This window comes from Anguilla rostrata, chromosome 7 (assembly GCF_018555375.3).
Source record: "Anguilla rostrata isolate EN2019 chromosome 7, ASM1855537v3, whole genome shotgun sequence".
NCBI classification, from domain to species: Eukaryota; Metazoa; Chordata; class Actinopteri; order Anguilliformes; family Anguillidae; genus Anguilla; species Anguilla rostrata.
Window position 1 is genome coordinate 1029622 of NC_057939.1, and position 18960 is coordinate 1048581.

Here is an 18960-nt window from a genome sequence, read left to right on the forward strand (position 1 = left end):
ATGTTTTAGATGATTCTAGACACACACATAGTTTTCTTTGTTTAAATATAAGCACATAATCATAGTTATTTTTATATTTTTATTTTATATATATACACCAGAATTTCTGCTACAGCGTGAGTGTGCGTTTGTGTACGTGTGTTGTGTGTGTGAGAGTGTGTGCGGGTGCGCGTGCATGCGCGTGTGTGTACGTGTTTGCAGTTTGCATTTGTCTCAACACTGACAGTTTCACTTTGAATCTTCGGGCTGTACCCAGGTGAAGTTTCAGCTCTTCCCCTCTCCTTCTGGAAACTTCTCCCTAACTGCTCACACTGCTGAACACATGACACTATGCCCAGTGCCATTTCACACACAGACACACACACACACACTCCGCTCACCCACACACACACGCACACAGCTCACACACACACACACACACTCTGCTCACCCACACACACATGCACACAGACACACACACACGCACACACACACAGCTCACACACACACACAGACACACACACACACACACACACACTTCGCTCACACACACACACACACTTGCTCACACACACACATGCACACAGACACACACACACGCACACACACACAGCTCACACACACACACAGACACACACACACACACACACACACTCCGCTCACACACACACACACACACTCTGCTCACACACACACACACACTCAGCTCACACACAGACACACACACGCACACAGCTCACACACAGACACACACACACACACTCCGCTCACCCACACACACACACACACTCTGCTCACCCACACACACACACACACAGCTCACACACACACACACACACACACAAGTCTTTTCCTCAATGGACATACATGAGTTATATGTGCTTTTCAGATGTGCAGGCAAGTGTTGCATGAAAATGGATATTCACAGGGAAGTAATTCATTGTCTAAAAATATTATGTGGCCTAGAATTTTTTTGTCTTTGTGACTTATTTGTCAATGTACTGAAAAAAACCCAGTTTTCCCAGATTGATTATTTATGTGTATGAATGCCACAGACAATATGATATTTCAACTACAGGTCTGAAAACTGATGCCTGGATTCCAAACCGAAATGAGCGTTTGCACACAGCATAAAATATATACACATTTTATTTCATTTAAATAGTCGTAATTAAACTATTACAGCAGATTACAATCAAAAGGAAAAACATTAAACACACAAAGAGAAAAATGAAGAATGTTTGCAGATGAGGTTTGCACTAATAAACAGGATAGATGAGCTGGTTTGCTATAATGAACAGGATAGATGAGGAGGTTTGCTCTAATGAACAGAATAGATGAGGAGGTTTGCTCTGATGAACAGGGTAGATGAGGAGGATTGCTCGGATGATCAGGTGAGACGAGGAGGTTTACGTGTAACCCTTATTAGTGTCATCACCGAGGGAAGCTGCACACTACCTCACTAGGACTAATGCTAATGGCGGAACTGTTGGTCCGCGCCAGGGCAGCATGCAAATTAATGTGCATTAGCATCGTGTGCTAGTGTGTGCATTAGCATCGTGTGCTAGTGTGTGCATTAGCATCGTGTGATAGTGTGTGCATTAGCATCGTGTGCTAGTGTGTGCATTAGCATCGTGTGATAGTGTGTGCATTAGCATCGTGTGCTAGTGTGTGCATTAGCATCGTGTACTATTGTGTGCATTAGCATCGTGTGATAGTGTGTGCATTAGCATCGTGTGCTAGTGTGTGCATTAGCATCGTGTGATAGTGTGTGCATTAGCATCGTGTGATAGTGTGCATGCATGTGGCTAGTGTGTGCATTAGCATCGTGTGATAGTGTGTGCATTAGCATCGTGTGCTAGTGTGTGCATTAGCATCGTGTGATAGTGTGTGCATTAGCATCGTGTGCTAGTGTGTGCATTAGCATCGTGTGCTAGTGTGTGCATTAGCGTTGTGTTCTAGTGTGTGCATTAGCATCGTGTGCTAGTGTGTGCTTTAGCACCTTGTGCCATTGCGTGCATTAGCATCGTGTGCTAGTGTGTGCATTAGCGTTGTGTTCTAGTGTGTGCATGTGAGCATTGTGTTCTAGGTTTTGATCAGAGAACTAGAAGCATAAATTAACACATTGTTAAGTCATTCTTTCCTGGTCTATTATCAGATGTTAAACACTGTTAAGTGAATGGGCTGATAAATACTGAAACTAGTGCTTTTTTCACATTTTTACAGCAGTCAGAGTTTCCTTCCTTTCTGCTTTAACAAGGGAATAATGCTGGCTGTTCCTTCCTCTATTCACACTCCCCCCTAATGCTGGCTGTTCCTTCCTCTGCTCACACTCCTCCCTAATGCTGGCTGTTCCTTCCTCTGCTCACACTCCCCCTTAATGCTGGCTGTTCCTTCTGTTCACACTTCCTAATGCTGGCTGTTCCTTCTGTTCACACTTTTCCTGATGCTGGCTGTCACTTCCTCTGCTCACACACCCCCCTACAGCCTGTGGGATGTGGTGTTCAGGTGTACAGGCTGTGGGATGTGGTGTTTTGGGGTACAGGCTGTGGGATGGAGTGTTTTGGGGTACAGGCTGTGGGATGTGGTGTTTTGGGGTACAGGCTGTGGGATGTGGTGTTTTGGGGTCAGACTGTGGGATGTGGGGTTATGGGGTACAGGTTGTGGGACGTGGGGTTTTGGGGTACAGGCTGTGAGGTACTATGTTTTGAGTTGCTGACTGGATTCCCTTACTACAGGTCCTGGTCAGAGCAGAGGGGCAGGGTGCAGCAGGTCCTGGGTAGAGCAGAGGGGCAGGGTGCAGCAGGTCCTGGTCAGAGCAGAGGGGTGGGGTGCAGCAGGTCCTGGGTAGAGCAGAGGGGTGGGGTGCAGCAGGTCATGGGCAGAGCAGAGGGGTGGGGTGCAGCAGGTCCTGGTCAGAGCAGAGGGGCGGGGTGCAGCAGGTCCTGGTCAGAGCAGAGGGGCGGGGTGCAGCAGGTCCTGGTCAGAGCAGAGGGGCGGGGTGCAGCAGGTCCTGGGCAGAGCAGAGGGGCGGGGTGCAGCAGGTCCTGGTCAGAGCAGAGGGGCGGGGTGCAGCAGGTCATGGGCAGAGCAGAGGGGTGGGGTGCAGCAGGTCCTGGGCAGAGCAGAGGGGTGGGGTGCAGCAGGTCCTGGTCAGAGCAGAGGGGCGGGGTGCAGCAGGTCCTGGGCAGAGCAGAGGGTGGGGTGCAGCAGGTCCTGGTCAGAGCAGAGGGGCGGGGTGCAGCAGGTCCTGGGCAGAGCAGAGGGACGGGGTGCAGCAGGTCCTGGGCAGAGCAGAGGGGCGGGGTGCAGCAGGTCCTGGGCAGAGCAGAGGGGCGGGGTGCAGCAGGTCCTGGTCAGAGCAGAGGGGCGGGGTGCAGCAGGTCCTGGGCAGAGCAGAGGGGCAGGGTGCAGCAGGTCCTGGTCAGAGCAGAGGGGTGGGGTGCAGCAGGTCCTGGGCAGAGCAGAGGGATGGGGTGCAGCAGGTCATGGTCAGAGCAGAGGGGCAGGGTGCAGCAGGTCCTGGGCAGAGCAGAGGGACGGGGTGCAGCAGGTCATGGGCAGAGGTGGGATGGGTGGGCGAGCAGGGCGCTTTAGTGGGAGGGGAGCCACCGTTGCCCTCGCCCTGGCCTGGGACTGCCGACCATGCTGCAGTGCAGAGAGACACAGATTTACACACCGGCACAGAAACACAGAGACACAGACTTACACACACACAGGCACAGACTTACACACAGGCACAGAAACACAGAGACACAGACTTACACACACACAGGCACAGACACACAGAGACACAGACTTACACACACACAGGCACAGACTTACACACAGGCACAGAAACACAGAGACACAGACTTACACACACACAGGAACAGACTTACACACAGGCACAGACACACAGAGACACAGACTTACACACCGGCACAGAAACAGAGACACAGACTTACACACACACAGGCACAGACTTACACACAGGCACAGAAACACAGAGGCACAGACTTACACACAGGCACAGAAACACAGACTCACACACACACAGGCACAGACTTACACACAGGCACAGAAACACAGACTTACACACACACAGGCACAGACACACACACAGACACAGACTTACACACAGTCATGAATAATTACATGTTAAATGTAATATGGTAAATGACCATACAGGACTCCATTTTGGCTCCCAGTACATTGAAGCTGTGCTAGATCTGGTGTGTGTGGAGTCTGACCTGCGGTGTGGCAGTGCCCTCTGCTGGACAGTGTGTGTCTCTGCGCTGCTGTGTTCTGCAAGGGTATGGACTTCGGGCCTGCAGACTCCTCAGGTGTGGGTACAGATTAGTCCTCAGACACAGCGGGTTGAACACAGGGTCCTCCTCCAACTGAGCAAGGGAGCTCTGTGTCCCAGCACAGTTACAGCACAGTAAACACCCAGCACAGTTACAGCACAGTAAACACAGCACTGCTACAGCACAATTACAGCACAGTAAACACCCAGCACAGTTACAGCACAGTAAACACCCAGCAGTGTTACAGAACAGTTACAGCACAGTTAACACATTGCACTGCTACAGCACAATTACAGCACAGTAAACATCCAGCACAGTTACAGCACCGTAAACACAGCACTGCTACAGCACAGTAAACACAGTAAACTGTACAGTTGCCGTGTATAAAATTGTGTGCTGGGGCTTTGGGGAAGTGAGTGTGGGTGGGTGCAGTGTGCACCTGGATCCTGGTGAGGGCGCTGTGGGGCGGGTCTGCACTGGGGACGGACAAGGCGCAGGGCAGCAGGAGCTCGCGAGCAGCCACAGGCTTCAGCAGCAGCGAGAGGGAGGCCGAGGGCTGCAGCACTGCGTACGAACACAGAGCCCCGCCCACTGCGCCAGCCCCGCCCACACCTGCACCTCTACTGCTCACCGAAGCACAGCGTGCCAGGAGGAACCAGCCCTGGCTCTGTGAAGGCACACACACACACGCACGCACACACGCACACACACACACGCACACACACGCACACACACGCACACACACACACAGAAGCACTCACACACACACACGCGCACACACACACACAGAAGCACACACACACACACGTACGTGCACACACGCACCCACACACACACAGGCACGCACGCACGCACACGCACACACACACATAGGCGCACACACACACAGTCAAACACACACACACACACACACACATTATAAAGACTATCAGTACAATAATCAATTACTATTTATCAGTCCAAATATGCAAAATTGTAACAGCCTTTTTCTTCTAGGAGAGACAATTATACCCACAAAATTGCAAACACCAGGACTGTAACAATACGCAAGGGCACATAAGTGGCCCTGGGTCTCACCCCGAGGCTCACTCTGAGGCTGGGGGGACTCACCCTGAGGCTGGGGGGACTCACCCTGAGGCTGGGGGGACTCACCCTGAGGCTGGGGGGACTCACCCTGAGGCTGAGGGGACTCACCCTGAGGCTGGGGGGACTCACCCTGAGGCTGGGGGACTCAGGGACTCACCCTGAGGCTGGGGGGGACTCACCCTGAGGCTGGGGGGACTCACCCTGAGGCTGGGGGGACTCACCCTGAGGCTGAGGGGACTCACCCTGAGGGTGGGGGGACTCACCCTGAGGCTGAGGGGACTCACCCTGAGGCTGGGGGGACTCAGGGACTCACCCTGAGGCTGGAGGGGACTCACCCTGAGGCTGGGGGGACTCAGGGACTCACCCTGAGGCTGGAGGGGACTCACCCTGAGGCTGGGGGGACTCACCCTGAGGCTGGGGGACTCACCCTGAGGCTGGGGGGACTCACCCTGAGGCTGGGGGACTCACCCTGATGCTGGAGGGGACTCACCCTGAGGCTGGGGGACTCACCCTGAGGCTGAGGGGACTCACCCTGAGGCTGGGGGGACTCACCCTGAGGCTGGAGGGACTCACCCTGAGGCTGGGGGACTCACCCTGAGGCTGAGGGGACTCACCCTGAGGCTGGGGGGACTCACTCTGAGGCTGAGGGACTCACCCTGAGGCTGGGGGACTCACCCTGAGGGTGGAGGGACTCACTCTGAGGCTGGGGGGACTCACCCTGAGGCTGGGGGGACTCCACCTGAGGCTGGGGGACTCACCCTGAGGCTGGGGGGACTCACCCTGAGGCTGGGGGACTCAGGGACTCACCCTGAGGCTGGAGGGGACTCACCCTGAGGCTGGGGGGACTCAGGGACTCACCCTGAGGCTGGGGGGACTCACCCTGAGGCTGGGGGACTCACCCTGAGGCTGGGGGGACTCACCCTGAGGCTGGGGGACTCACCCTGATGCTGGAGGGGACTCACCCTGAGGCTGGGGGACTCACCCTGAGGCTGAGGGACTCACCCTGAGGCTGGGGGACTCACCCTGAGGCTGGAGGGACTCACCCTGAGGCTGGGGGACTCACCCTGAGGCTGGGGGACTCACCCTGAGGCTGGAGGGGACTCACCCTGAGGCTGGGGGGACTCACCCTGAGGCTGGAGGGGACTCACCCTGAGGCTGGGGGGGACTCACCCTGAGGGTGGAGGGGACTCACCCTGAGGCTGGGGGGGACTCACCCTGAGGCTGGGGGACTCACTCTGAGGCTGAGGGACTCACCCTGAGGGTGGAGGGGACTCACTCTGAGGCTGGGGGGACTCACCCTGAGGCTGAGGGGACTCACCCTGAGGGTGGAGGGGACTCACTCTGAGGCTGGGGGGACTCACCCTGAGGCTGAGGGGACTCACTCTGAGGCTGGGGGGACTCACCCTGAGGCTGAGGGGACTCACCCTGAGGCTGAGGGACTCACCCTGAGGGTGGAGGGGACTCACTCTGAGGCTGGGGGGACTCACCCTGAGGCTGAGGGGACTCACCCTGAGGGTGTGGCACAAGGCATGGAAAAGCTGGTGGTTTGCCTCCATCTCATCCCAGTCAAGCTGCCAGCAGTTTGTGGGTTTAATGATGAGGGGCAGGCCATAGAGCACTGACTCACACACACCATCTGCCCTCAGAGCTCTGAAACACACACACACAATCATATGCATTTGGCTTTTATCCAAAGCGACGTACAAAAAAGTGCATTTCATGATCGTAGACAACTGCTGAACACGGGTTCAGTAAGGTACAATTACTTATTTTGTACAGCTATTTCTAGCCGAGAACTGCTTGTAGTCACATGACATGGAAGAGCACAAGTTCCCACATCGTTCTGTTTCTCTCTAAGTCACAGAGTAGGCCCAGGCTCAATTACATGCAAAACAAATGCAAATCACACAGGGATGTTCAGCAGGACACAATGCAGGGCTGTGTGTGCGTGTGTGTGCATGTTGGTGTAATAAATTATGTTTTTAAAATTTTGTAGTTATATCACTGTATATATCTCATTGTTATCATTGTTGCTGTTCTTGTTAATAACTTAATTTATTTGAGTACTTTAAATTTGTTTGCAGGGTAATAGTGACCATCTTGAAAAGCTGACAGACTAGCTGTTTTGCACATAACGTTCCCAGTAGTGTTAGCTTGCTGTTAGCAAAATAATTATTTCGGTTGGAAAGTGACATTTCAGAGAAAAATGTGTCCAGATAAAAACATCCAAGTTTTAAATGCCAGTTTAAATCACATTTTGTGACAGGGCCAGTTATGTGAAACTTCCATTCAATTTCTCCAAAATTCTCCATTGCAGGTTTTTGTGATATCGCTGATTTGAGTGTGGAATTTCAATTTTTGTGACATATTGATTTGTGTTTTGAACAGCAGGCCTTTGTGACATCACTGATGTGCGTTTGGACCAGCAGGCTTTTGTGACATCACTGATGTGCGTTTGGACCAGCAGGCCTTTGTGACATCACTGATGTGCGTTTGGACCAGCAGGCCTTTGTGACATCACTGATGTGCGTTTGGACCAGCAGGCCTTTGTGACATCACTGATTTGTGCTCAGTTCCTGCAGGGTAGTGCTCCAAACAGCTGCAGCAGTGTAACACACAGGCAGCTGGTAGCGCCCTTACTTAATGATGGTGAGTCGATGCGGCGGAGCGCTCTGATTGGTTGGGCCCTTGGTGGGGGGGTGAAAATCGCAGACAGTCTCAGTGTTGGGCCCAAGGTCTGGCGTGCAGGCGAAAAGGGCAGGGCTGAGCAGCCTCTCTTGTACGTCACACTTCAGGCAGACTGCAGGGGGCAGCACATACACATGATTAAACAGAGCACAGCCCAGACCCAGCACACTTCTGTCCCCACCAACCTGACCTACTAAACAATCCTGATCTTACCAAGAGTCATACATACCATACTCTGTTAAGACCAGCAACTAACTGGTACATTTATTTATTTATTTATTTTTTGGTGGAATAAATTTGGCATCCAATGTGCGGCTGTGCATCTCCACTTCCCACCCCAATTTGGAATGGCCAATCGTCTGCAACCGCAGCTATGCCCATGCTGCGACCCCCACTGCCGATCGGGGAGAGTGCAGACGTCCTCCTCCAGAACACGTGGTGTCACCTGCTGCTTCTTTTCACACCGCAGACCGCAGCTCAGCTCTCACGGAGCACAGTCAGAGGACCACCTTTCGCCTGCAGAGGTCGCTAGATAACGATCCCTAAATGACTCAACCCTCCCACACCTTGGGCAGCACTCGCCCTGGAGCTACGGGCCAGTCGGCACCCGAGGCCCTGGGACTCATCCATTCAGCACAGCGTGGTGAGACGCCCAGCAGTGCCCCCAGCTGGCACACGGTTTAAAAGCAGAGGAACAGCCCTCCTGATACAGGTCTGAATGTCTCTGAGGGAGCCTGAGGAAATAAGCCTGAGGGCTAATCATGCTCATCTGAGTCTGATCTCACCAGCCCTCCTGAGGCGTGTGCGTGCATATCAGCAGCTGTACAGGGTGTGTGTGTGTGTGTGTGGAACAGCAGCAGCTGTACAGGGTGTGTGTGTGTGTGTGTGCGTGTGTGTGTATGTGAGGCACATCAGCAGATGTACAGGGTGTGTGTGTGTGTGGAACAGCAGCAGCTGTACAGGGTGTGTGTGTGTGTGGAACAGCAGCAGATGTACAGGTGTGTGTGTGTGTGTGTGTGAAACAGCAGCAGATGTACAGGGTGTGTGTGTGTGTGGAACAGCAGCAGATGTACAGGGTGTGTGTGCGTGTGGAACAGCAGCAGCTGTACAGGGTGTGTGTGTGTGTGTGTGTGAAACAGCAGCAGATGTACAGGGTGTGTGTGTGTGTGGAACAGCAGCAGATGTACAGGGTGTGTGTGCGTGTGGAACAGCAGCAGCTGTACAGGGTGTGTGTGTGTGTGTGTGTGTGAAACAGCAGCAGATGTACAGGGTGTGTGTGTGTGTGAAACAGCAGCAGATGTACAGGGTGTGTGTGTGTGTGGAACAGCAGCAGATGTACAGGGTGTGTGTGTGTGAAACAGCAGCAGCTGTACAGGGTGTGTGTGCGTGTGGAACAGCAGCAGCTGTACAGGGTGTGTGTGTGTGTGTGTGTGAAACAGCAGCAGCTGTACAGGGTGTGTGTGTGTGTGTGAAACAGCAGCAGCTGTACAGGGTGTGTGTGCGTGTGGAACAGCAGCAGCTGTACAGGGTGTGTGTGTGTGTGTGTGAAACAGCAGCAGATGTACGGGGTGTGTGTGTGTGTGGAACAGCAGCAGCTGTACAGGGTGTGTGTGTGTGGAACAGCAGCAGCTGTACAGGGTGTGTGTGTGTGTGAAACAGCAGCAGCTGTACAGGGTGTGTGTGTGTGTGTGTGTGGAACAGCAGCAGCTGTACAGGGTGTGTGTGTGTGGAACAGCAGCAGCTGTACAGGGTGTGTGTGTGTGTGAAACAGCAGCAGATGTACAGGGTGTGTGTGTGTGTGGAACAGCAGCAGCTGTACAGGGTGTGTGTGTGTGTGGAACAGCAGCAGCTGTACAGGGTGTGTGTGTGTGTGGAACAGCAGCAGCTGTACAGGGTGTGTGTGTGTGTGGAACAGCAGCAGCTGTACAGGGTGTGTGTGTGTGAGAACAGCAGCAGCTGTACAGGGTTGTGGTGCTGTGTGTGTGGAACAGCAGCAGCTGTACAGGGTGTGTGTGTGTGTGAAACAGCAGCAGCTGTACAGGGTGTGTGTGTGTGTGTGGAACAGCAGCAGCTGTACAGGGTGTGTGTGTGTGTGTGGAACAGCAGCAGCTGTACAGGGTGTGTGTGTGTGTGGAACAGCAGCAGCTGTACAGGGTGTGTGTGTGTGTGTGGTACAGCAGCAGCTGTACGGTTGTGGTGTGACGGTACAGGGGTGTGGGAACGCAGCAGCTGTACAGGGTGTGTGTGTGTGTGGAACAGCAGCAGCTGTACAGGGTGTGTGTGTGTGTGGAACAGCAGCAGCTGTACAGGGTGTGTGTGTGTGTGGAACAGCAGCAGCTGTACAGGGTGTGGAGGTGGTTGTGTGGAAACAGCAGCAGCTGTACAGGGTGTGTGTGTGTGTGTGGAACAGCAGCAGCTGTACAGGGTGTGTGTGTGTGTGGAACAGCAGCAGCTGTACAGGTGTGTGTGTGTGTGTGTGGAACAGCAGCAGCTGTACAGGGTGTGTGTGTGTGTGGAACAGCAGCAGCTGTACAGGGTGTGTGTGCGTGTGGAACAGCAGCAGCTGTACAGGTGTGTGTGTGTGTGTGTGTGGAACAGCAGCAGCTGTACAGGGTGTGTGTGTGTGTGGAACAGCAGCAGCTGTACAGGGTGTGTGTGTGTGTGGAACAGCAGCAGCTGTACAGGGTGTGTGTGTGTGTGAAACAGCAGCAGCTGTACAGGGTGTGTGTGTGTGTGTGAACAGCAGCAGCTGTACAGGGTGTGTGTGTGTGTGTGGAACAGCAGCAGCTGTACAGGGTGTGTGTGTGTGTGGAACAGCAGCAGCTGCACAGGGTGTGTGTGTGTGTGGAACAGCAGCAGCTGTACAGGGTGTGTGTGTGTGTGTGTGTGGAACAGCAGCAGCTGCACAGGGTGTGTGTGTGTGTGGAACAGCAGCAGCTGTACAGGGTGTGTGTGTGTGTGTGTGTGGAACAGCAGCAGCTGCACAGGGTGTGTGTGTGTGTGGAACAGCAGCAGCTGCACAGGGTGTGTGTGTGTGTGGAACAGCAGCAGCTGCACAGGGTGTGTGTGTGTGAGGCACCTGAGCTCGCATCGTGAGCAGGACTGGCCGAGGGGGTGTGTCCGGGGGCGGGGCTGGGGGTGTGTCTGGGGGCGGAGCCAGGTCCCTGCAGCGAGGGAGGCAGCAGGAGATGAAGGTGCTCCCTGTCTCCGCCCAAGTCATGCAGCCAGCCCTTAAAGACGGTCTCCAGGGCAACGGTATCATTCTCCACCTGCAGAAGCTCCACCTCCCTGCCCAGCACCAGGCTGTCTGCACAGCAGGGTGGGGTGGGGCGGGGCGGGGCGGGGTGAAGACAAAGGGTCCGAGCCGAAAATGTCAACTTATATTTCATCATCTCCTCCTCTGTCATCCCTCAAACCTCCCCACCCCCCACTCCTCACACCCTGCCCCCCTGCCCCACTGCATTCAATTCAAATCACTGTATTATTCCACAGGTAACTCAGGATCTCACAAATAAACAGGGTTTCGTCACGTTCAGCAGGCAGACCATTATGCTCCACATGTCCACCTGTTGCCACTAGGGGGTTCAAGAACACAAGCTTTCAGCTCTTCAGTGCAGCGGAAAATGGAAGCGGCTGACAGACCCGTCCGGGGCCTTCTGGGGGAAACTCAGGCACCTGTTTGGGCAGGTAATCTCCGACTGACAGGTTTTCATTTAGAACAGGCTCCTGGAACAGCTGGGTGAGTGTTCATAAGTGTCTGCACCAGTCTGTCTCTCATCAAAGTCACATTTTATGGCATGTTTTACAAAAACACAAAATCAAAACCACCACTGTATTTGCTGACAGCACTTTCAGTAGAAAATGGTTTTCCAGTGAGGTCTTCCAAGCAAACACTAAACAGTCCCCATCCAAATGCTAAGCAGTCACAACCCCATCCAAATGCTAACCAGTCACAACCCCATCCAAATGCTAATCAGTCAAAAGCCCTTTTCTCCCTTAGAAGGGAGATTGCCACCACTCCCAGCCATTATGGCTCAAACAGCGTCAGCAGAATCGCTGTCTGTTGAGCTCGCTGCATGAATCATTAATGTGTTTCAGTAGAACCGGGGGGGATCTTAATGGCGGGGAAAGGGACTAGTTCAATTTTTCACCCTCACGATACCAAGGAGAGGGGGAAAAAACAGGAGAAATCAATCACAAAGAGAGTAACGCCGAGCCAATCAGTGTGTGGGGAAATGGAAGGGAAAGGAAAGCTGGGACAGCAGGACTCCATAAGAGCAGATTTCCAATAATCATGGCGGGGGGATAGGTCTGCATCGCAGTGCGTCATGGCAGGGGGATAGGTCTGCATCGCAGTGCGTCATGGCAGGGGTATAGGCCTGCATCGCAGGAGGATAGGTCTGTATCGCAGTGTGTCATGGCAGGGGGATAGGTCTGTATCACAGTGTGTCATGGCAGGGGGATAGGTCTGTATCACAGTGTGTCATGGCAGGGGGATAGGTCTGCATCGCAGGTTCTGGGAGTGCTGCACGGCACCCTGTGACTGAGAGACCTGCCTGTGGTTGAGCTGACCTCAGCATCCCACACAAACCAGGTCCACGTGAGTCGCTGGGGGAGACGATCAGCCTAATTTGGACAGCTGCTGCAGATCACAAGCCTGACCCCCCCCCCCCCCCCGATTCTGTGCACTGTGCACACACTGAGAGCGCAGAGGAGAGGGCTTTCATCATCCATTAATCCATTACCCCTTTATCATCATCTATTAATCCATTACCCCTTTATCATCATCCATTACCCCATTTATGTTCCTTCTGATTATTCTAATCCACTTTCTGCCCTTCTTTCCTCTCTCCCCTCCCATGTGGACCCGTGTGATCATGTTCTACTCCTGGACATGGCTTCAGAATGGAGCCATAAAGGCCCTTATCTTTCCCCCTGTGGGTCTGAGGAAAATACGTCCTGCTTTACATCATCAAACCATCGAACGCATCGATTAGCAATCAGTCTGATAATGAAATTTTTTCATTTAGGACGGCCATATTATACCTTCTCATGTAACCCCAATGGACTGACTCTGCTTAAGAATATGGAGAGCACATTATCATGCACACACACACACACTCCATCTCTCTCTCACACACACACTCTCTCTCACACACAGACACAAACACACTCTCTCTCACACAGAAACAAACACTCTCTCTCTCACACACACACACACACACCCTCTCTCTCACACACACACACTCCATCTCTCTCTCTCTCTCTCTCTCACACACACACACTCTCTCTCACACACAGACACACACACCCTCTCTCTCTCACACACACAGACACACACGCACACACACACCCACCCTCTCTCTCACACACACGCACAGACACACACATGCACACACATACACACGCACTGAGTGTGTTTCCCAGTAGGGGGAAACAGGATGTGAGATTGGGTGGTACCCAGGCACGCAGTCCTGGGGAAGGGGTGTGTGGGACAGAGACTGACTGCTCTCCAGTGATGGTCATCTTTAGTCTTGTGGAGTAACAGCTCAGCCCAGCACTGAGATTTCTGCTTCATCATTTACACACGCAAGCTGTGAATACGGGCTCTCTGGCGTAGTTAGGGTTCTGGGGGTCCGAGTCTGGGTGCGCAGGGACCAATGTGTGCGGCCTGGCCTGCCTGGAAAACACCGCAGCGCGATTTTTTTTTATCAGAAAAGTTTATAAGAAGAACAGGAATACATGTACACTCCTGATTCAAAATTCTTAAATGGGAAGATCGCCCAGCTCCTAACCCTGTGCTTTGCAAAAAAAAGAAATAAAAAATGTTATGAACACATTCAGCTTGGCTGAGCCAAGAACACATCTGGATTAATTCACATTCTGAGATGAAACATCTGACCTGCTGTCACCACTAACTCTCCGCTCTCCCTCCAGCCAGTAAAAACACAGATACAACATAATTACATAGAAACTGCAGAGCAACAGGCTGTCAGGTGTTTTCTGAGTTTACTAAATATGGTCCAGTCAACAACCAGCTCAGTTTACACCATGTAGCCCAATCAGCTCAGGGCTTACTAAATATGGCAATTCGCGTTCAACACTGATCTCTCCATCTTTACTCCTCTCTTCTCTAAATTAGGGCTGTGCCTCCATCTTCTCTTCTCTCTAAATTAGGCTTGCTCTCTCATCTTCCTCCTCTCTTCTCTAAATTAGGGCTGTGCTCTCTCCATCTTTACTGTATTCCTCTCTTCTCTAAATTAGGGCTGTGCTCTCTCCATCTTTCCTCCTCTCTTCTCTAAATTAGGGCTGTGCTCTCTCCATCTTTCCTCCTCTCTTCTCTAAATTAGGGCTGTGCTCTCTCCATCTTTCCTCCTCTCTTCTCTAAATTAGGGCTGTGCTCTCTCCATCTTTCCTCCTCTCTTCTCTAAATTAGGGCTGTGCTCTCTCCATCTTTCCTCCTCTCTTCTCTAAATTAGGGCTGTGCTCTCTCCATCTTTCCTCCTCTCTTCTCTAAATTAGGGCTGTGCTCTCTCCATCTTTCCTCCTCTCTTCTCTAAATTAGGGCTGTGCTCTCTCCATCTTTCCTCCTCTCTTCTCTAAATTAGGGCTGTGCTCTCTCCATCTTTACTCCTCTCTTCTCTAAATTTACAGTAATTCACTCAGAGCGGCATGAGCAGCTGCATTAGACTCTAAATCACGCTCACTTCACATCGGCAGCTCATCCGCACCTGCTGTAAGGCCCACTCGGCTGAACATAAGCAGGTAGCTGCAGGAGCAGCCAGAGCCCAGAGAGAAGCACCCAATCACGCTGTGGATGAGGCCTGATCTCAGGGCCTACAGCCGCCTCAGCGTCGCCCCCTACCTTCAGGGTCCAGGCCTGCCGGGAGGGGGGTTTCGGGACTGTTGCTGGGGGCGTCGTTGTCCCTGGCGATGCACACCACCACCAGACGCCGCAGGCTCACCAGGTCTGTGTCTTTAAGCCCCGCCTCCAGCTGCCTCACCACGCCCCCCGCCGGCCGGCTCGTCAGGACCGTCACCTGAAGTACAGGATATGACATCACAGGTACAGGAAATCACACCCCCTTTGAGTCTACCATAGTACCTCAGCCCCCGCTGCCGGCCCCCCCTCCTGTCAGGGATGTGTACCTGTTTCCCCATGCCCCCACCCAACCCCATCTCTCTCGATGTATTTTGCTGTTCTGTACTGTGGCATTATATCATTAACCTGAATAAAGTTTAACCACTGTGCGAGCTAACTAACTAAACGAGTGTAACATCTCAGAGTCAGGTGCGTGTACTCGCATCACAGCCAAGATGTTAATCTCACGGGCAGTCCTATCAGTCAGTCAGACCGTTACACTCAGCTTTCTGATTCTGATGACACACAGAGTCTGGTGTTGTGATGTCAGATGAGATGCAGAGGGGCAGCAGAATCGCATTAAGGCCCAGAGAGTGAGATGATGATGAGGATGATGAGGATGTGAGTGATCTGATTGTGCTGTAATTGCCGTCTGTGCTCTTCCTGGCAGAGCAGTGTCGGCAGAGCAGGACGAGCTGAAAGTGCGTCTGTTCAGCGTCAGGGAGCTGGCCCTGCCGGAAACAGGCCTGTCCTCTCCCTGGAAAAAGGCTGCAGGCAGCAGCGTCCATATAGCCAAGGGCACGCATACACACACTCACTCAAACACACACACACACACACACACTCACTCAAACGCACACACACACACACACACACTCACTCAAACACACACACACACACACACTCACTCAAACAACACAACACACTCAACCACACACCACACACACTCACTCAAACCAACACACAACACACCACTCAACAAACCACACACTCACTCAAAACACACACACACACACACACACTCACTCAAACACACACACACACACTCACTCAAACACACACACACACACACACACACACTCACTCAAACGCGCACACACACACACTCACTCAAACACACACACACACACAACGACTCAACACACACACACAACTCACACAACAATCCAAACCCACACCACACACCTCTCACACACACACACACACTCCACAATCACACACTCTTCACACCTCCGTTAGCATCTTCACAGCATCGCTCTGTGTGTGTGTGTGTGTGTGTGTGTGTGAGAGTGTGTGAGAGAGTGTGTGAGTGTGTGGGTGTGTGTGAGAGATATCTGAGAGACCTGGGAGTGTCAGGGCCACTGAAACCACCCTGAATGTGTCACATGATGTGTGAGCTGACCTCAGCAGAGCTGCTGCTGATTGGTCCTCTCACGGTCACGTGACGCAGGTACTGCTTGAACTGCAGCAGGCTGTCCTGCACAGCCTCTTGGAGCAGGCTGTCCCGTGCCCCAACGCACCCCTCTCTGGGCGCGGAGCGCAACTCCTCCACACACGATCGCAGCCGCTGGACATTACCCTTCACCTGCTGCGGGGGGGAGAGGGGAGAGAGAGGGAGAGGAGAGAGGAGGGGGGAGAGGAGGGGGGGAGAGGAGAGGAGAGAGGAGAGAGGGGTAATAGACTGACTCCTCACTCCTACAGTCTCTATTGTTTTTCAGTACTTCAGTAATAAAGACCCATGAAAGGTGTTTATAGTGAGACAGAGTCAGTGAATCACTCACACACTCACACAAAAACACACACTCACGCACACTCACACACACACAAACACACACACGCGCACAGACACACACACTCACACACACTCATACACACACACTCACACACACACACGTGCGCAGACACACCCACACTCATACACACACACACACACACATGTGTGCGTGCAGGCTCACCGCCAGCGGCAGCAGGCACTCAGTGTGGCTGCTCACGGCGTACAGGCTGAGCAGGGGCAGGCGGCAGGGCCCATCCAGGCTGCTGGCCAGCGTCAGGAAGCCGTCCAGTGCCTCGCACACGCTGTGGCAGACCTCCCTCCACCAGGGTGGCGCTGTGTCCACCACCAAGACGCGCGGCGGCTGCCGGGAGAAGGAGGAGGAGCAAGCGGCCGCCACTCCCCGCGGTTTGTTCCGGAAGCTCATTGTGCAGGAGTGGGAGGGGCCTCAGCACCTCGGGAATAAACCTGCACAGCTGCACAGATCCCAACAATCGATATAGCGACTTCACAGATACCAAAGAGACTATATGCAATTGCAAATAGAAGCCAAATTAACAGTCTTAAATTAGAATGGCAGGTATGCCATACCGCCAAGTTCCGCTCTGGCGGGACAGCATGCCCCGTACTTATACAGCATCGAGAGTTTGGTACTTTTCAGGGTTCCCTACAGCAACAACCACAATGACCACAGACTCATCATTCATCAGATGCTGTACAAAAGATATTCCAGGATATTAAAACAGAGATTGGCTGTGGAAGTGTGAGTAATCACACAAAAAGAAAGAGAGGTAAGAAAAGAGAAGAGAAGGCCTTGACTGCCGGTCAGCTGTACCTATGTAAGAGCAGGCTGGACACAGAATGCCACATCACCTCTGAGTCTTACTCAGGTATGGCAAGGGAAAACCACCCCTGAGTCTTACTCAGGTACAGCATGGGAAAACCACCCCTGAGTCTTACTCAAGTATTGCATGGGAAAACCACCCCTGAGTCTTACTCAAGTATTGCATGGGAAAACCCCTTCAGCACAGTGCAGGGCTGTAATCACAGGCTAGCGCTGCAAACGGGAAACTCCGCGGAAACCTGAATCTGCCGCACTCACTCATTACACACCTGCGTTAGAAGCACCGGCCATGTGGACGGTATCCACAATAGAGAGGATCAAAGGATGATGATAGGACAAGTGAGATGGAGACCATCAGTCATCTGACTGACAGGGTGAGGGGAAGTCCCCTACCCTCTCATTTCACTGCCATAAAAGGCTTCAAGACCAGTGAGAATTGGCGACAAGCATACTAGGATACCATCACTCACAATGTCCATTCTGAATCAACAAGCTCTCCCACACAACAGAACCTGAACCACAGAGAGCACTCTTTACACTGAAACCTGAATAACACACCACACTACACACCACTGAGACCTGAATAACATACTACACTACACATTACACTACGCACCACTGAAACCTGAATAACACACTACACTACACACCACTGAGACATGAATAACACACTACACTACACACCACTGAGACCTGAATAACATACTACACTACACACCACTGGCTGAGAACCTGACTACATACACACGAGACATAACATACTACACTACACACCACTGAGACCTGAATAACATACTACACTACACACCACTGAGACCTGAATAACATACTACACTACACACCACTGAGACATGAATAACACACTACACTACACACCACTGAGACCTGAATAACACACCACACTACACACCACTGAGACCTGAATAACATACTACACACCACTGAGACCTGAATAACACAATACATTACACACCACTGAGACCTGAATAACATACTACACTACACACCACTGAGACCTGAATAACATACTAAAACTACACAATACTGAGACCCGAATAACATATTAAAACTACACAATACTGAGACCCGAATAACATATTAAAACTACACAATACTGAGACCCGAATAACATATTAAAACTACACCCCACTCAGTCCTGAACCACACAATGCATGAAATGCTCACACGTGAAAAGGGAACTTTCCGCTGAACTCCGGGCTGTTTTGCACAGTTAAAACAAAGGCAGACTTTGTGACGCTTGTTCTCGTTAGGGGGGGAAAAGGAGGGCAGACGACGCTCAGATAAGCCTTTGCCTTCTGCCATGTTCTGTATCTGCGTGGTTATCAATGGCTGCCCCTGACAACGGCGCTCTGTCCGTACGCCTGCGCCGCGCCAGGCCCTGCCGGAGGCCGTTCCTTTGCGTTCGGCGTCGGGGACAAAG

At 52.6% G+C, this 18960-nt stretch overlaps 1 protein-coding gene across 1 annotated transcript; it reads right to left on the reverse strand.

The window, feature by feature from the left end:
- Positions 1-3217: 3217 nt before the first annotated feature.
- On the reverse strand, positions 3218-18232 carry m1ap (meiosis 1 associated protein). Its single transcript, XM_064341902.1, has 9 exons — positions 16860-18232; positions 16307-16492; positions 14908-15082; positions 11122-11349; positions 7995-8154; positions 6863-7004; positions 4708-4935; positions 4212-4376; positions 3218-3627 (listed from the first exon to the last, which is right to left on the reverse strand). The coding sequence occupies exons 1-9, from the start codon at positions 17100-17102 to the stop codon at positions 3472-3474; spliced, it is 1683 nt and encodes a 560-aa protein (XP_064197972.1). The 5' UTR covers positions 17103-18232; the 3' UTR covers positions 3218-3471.
- Positions 18233-18960: the final 728 nt, after the last annotated feature.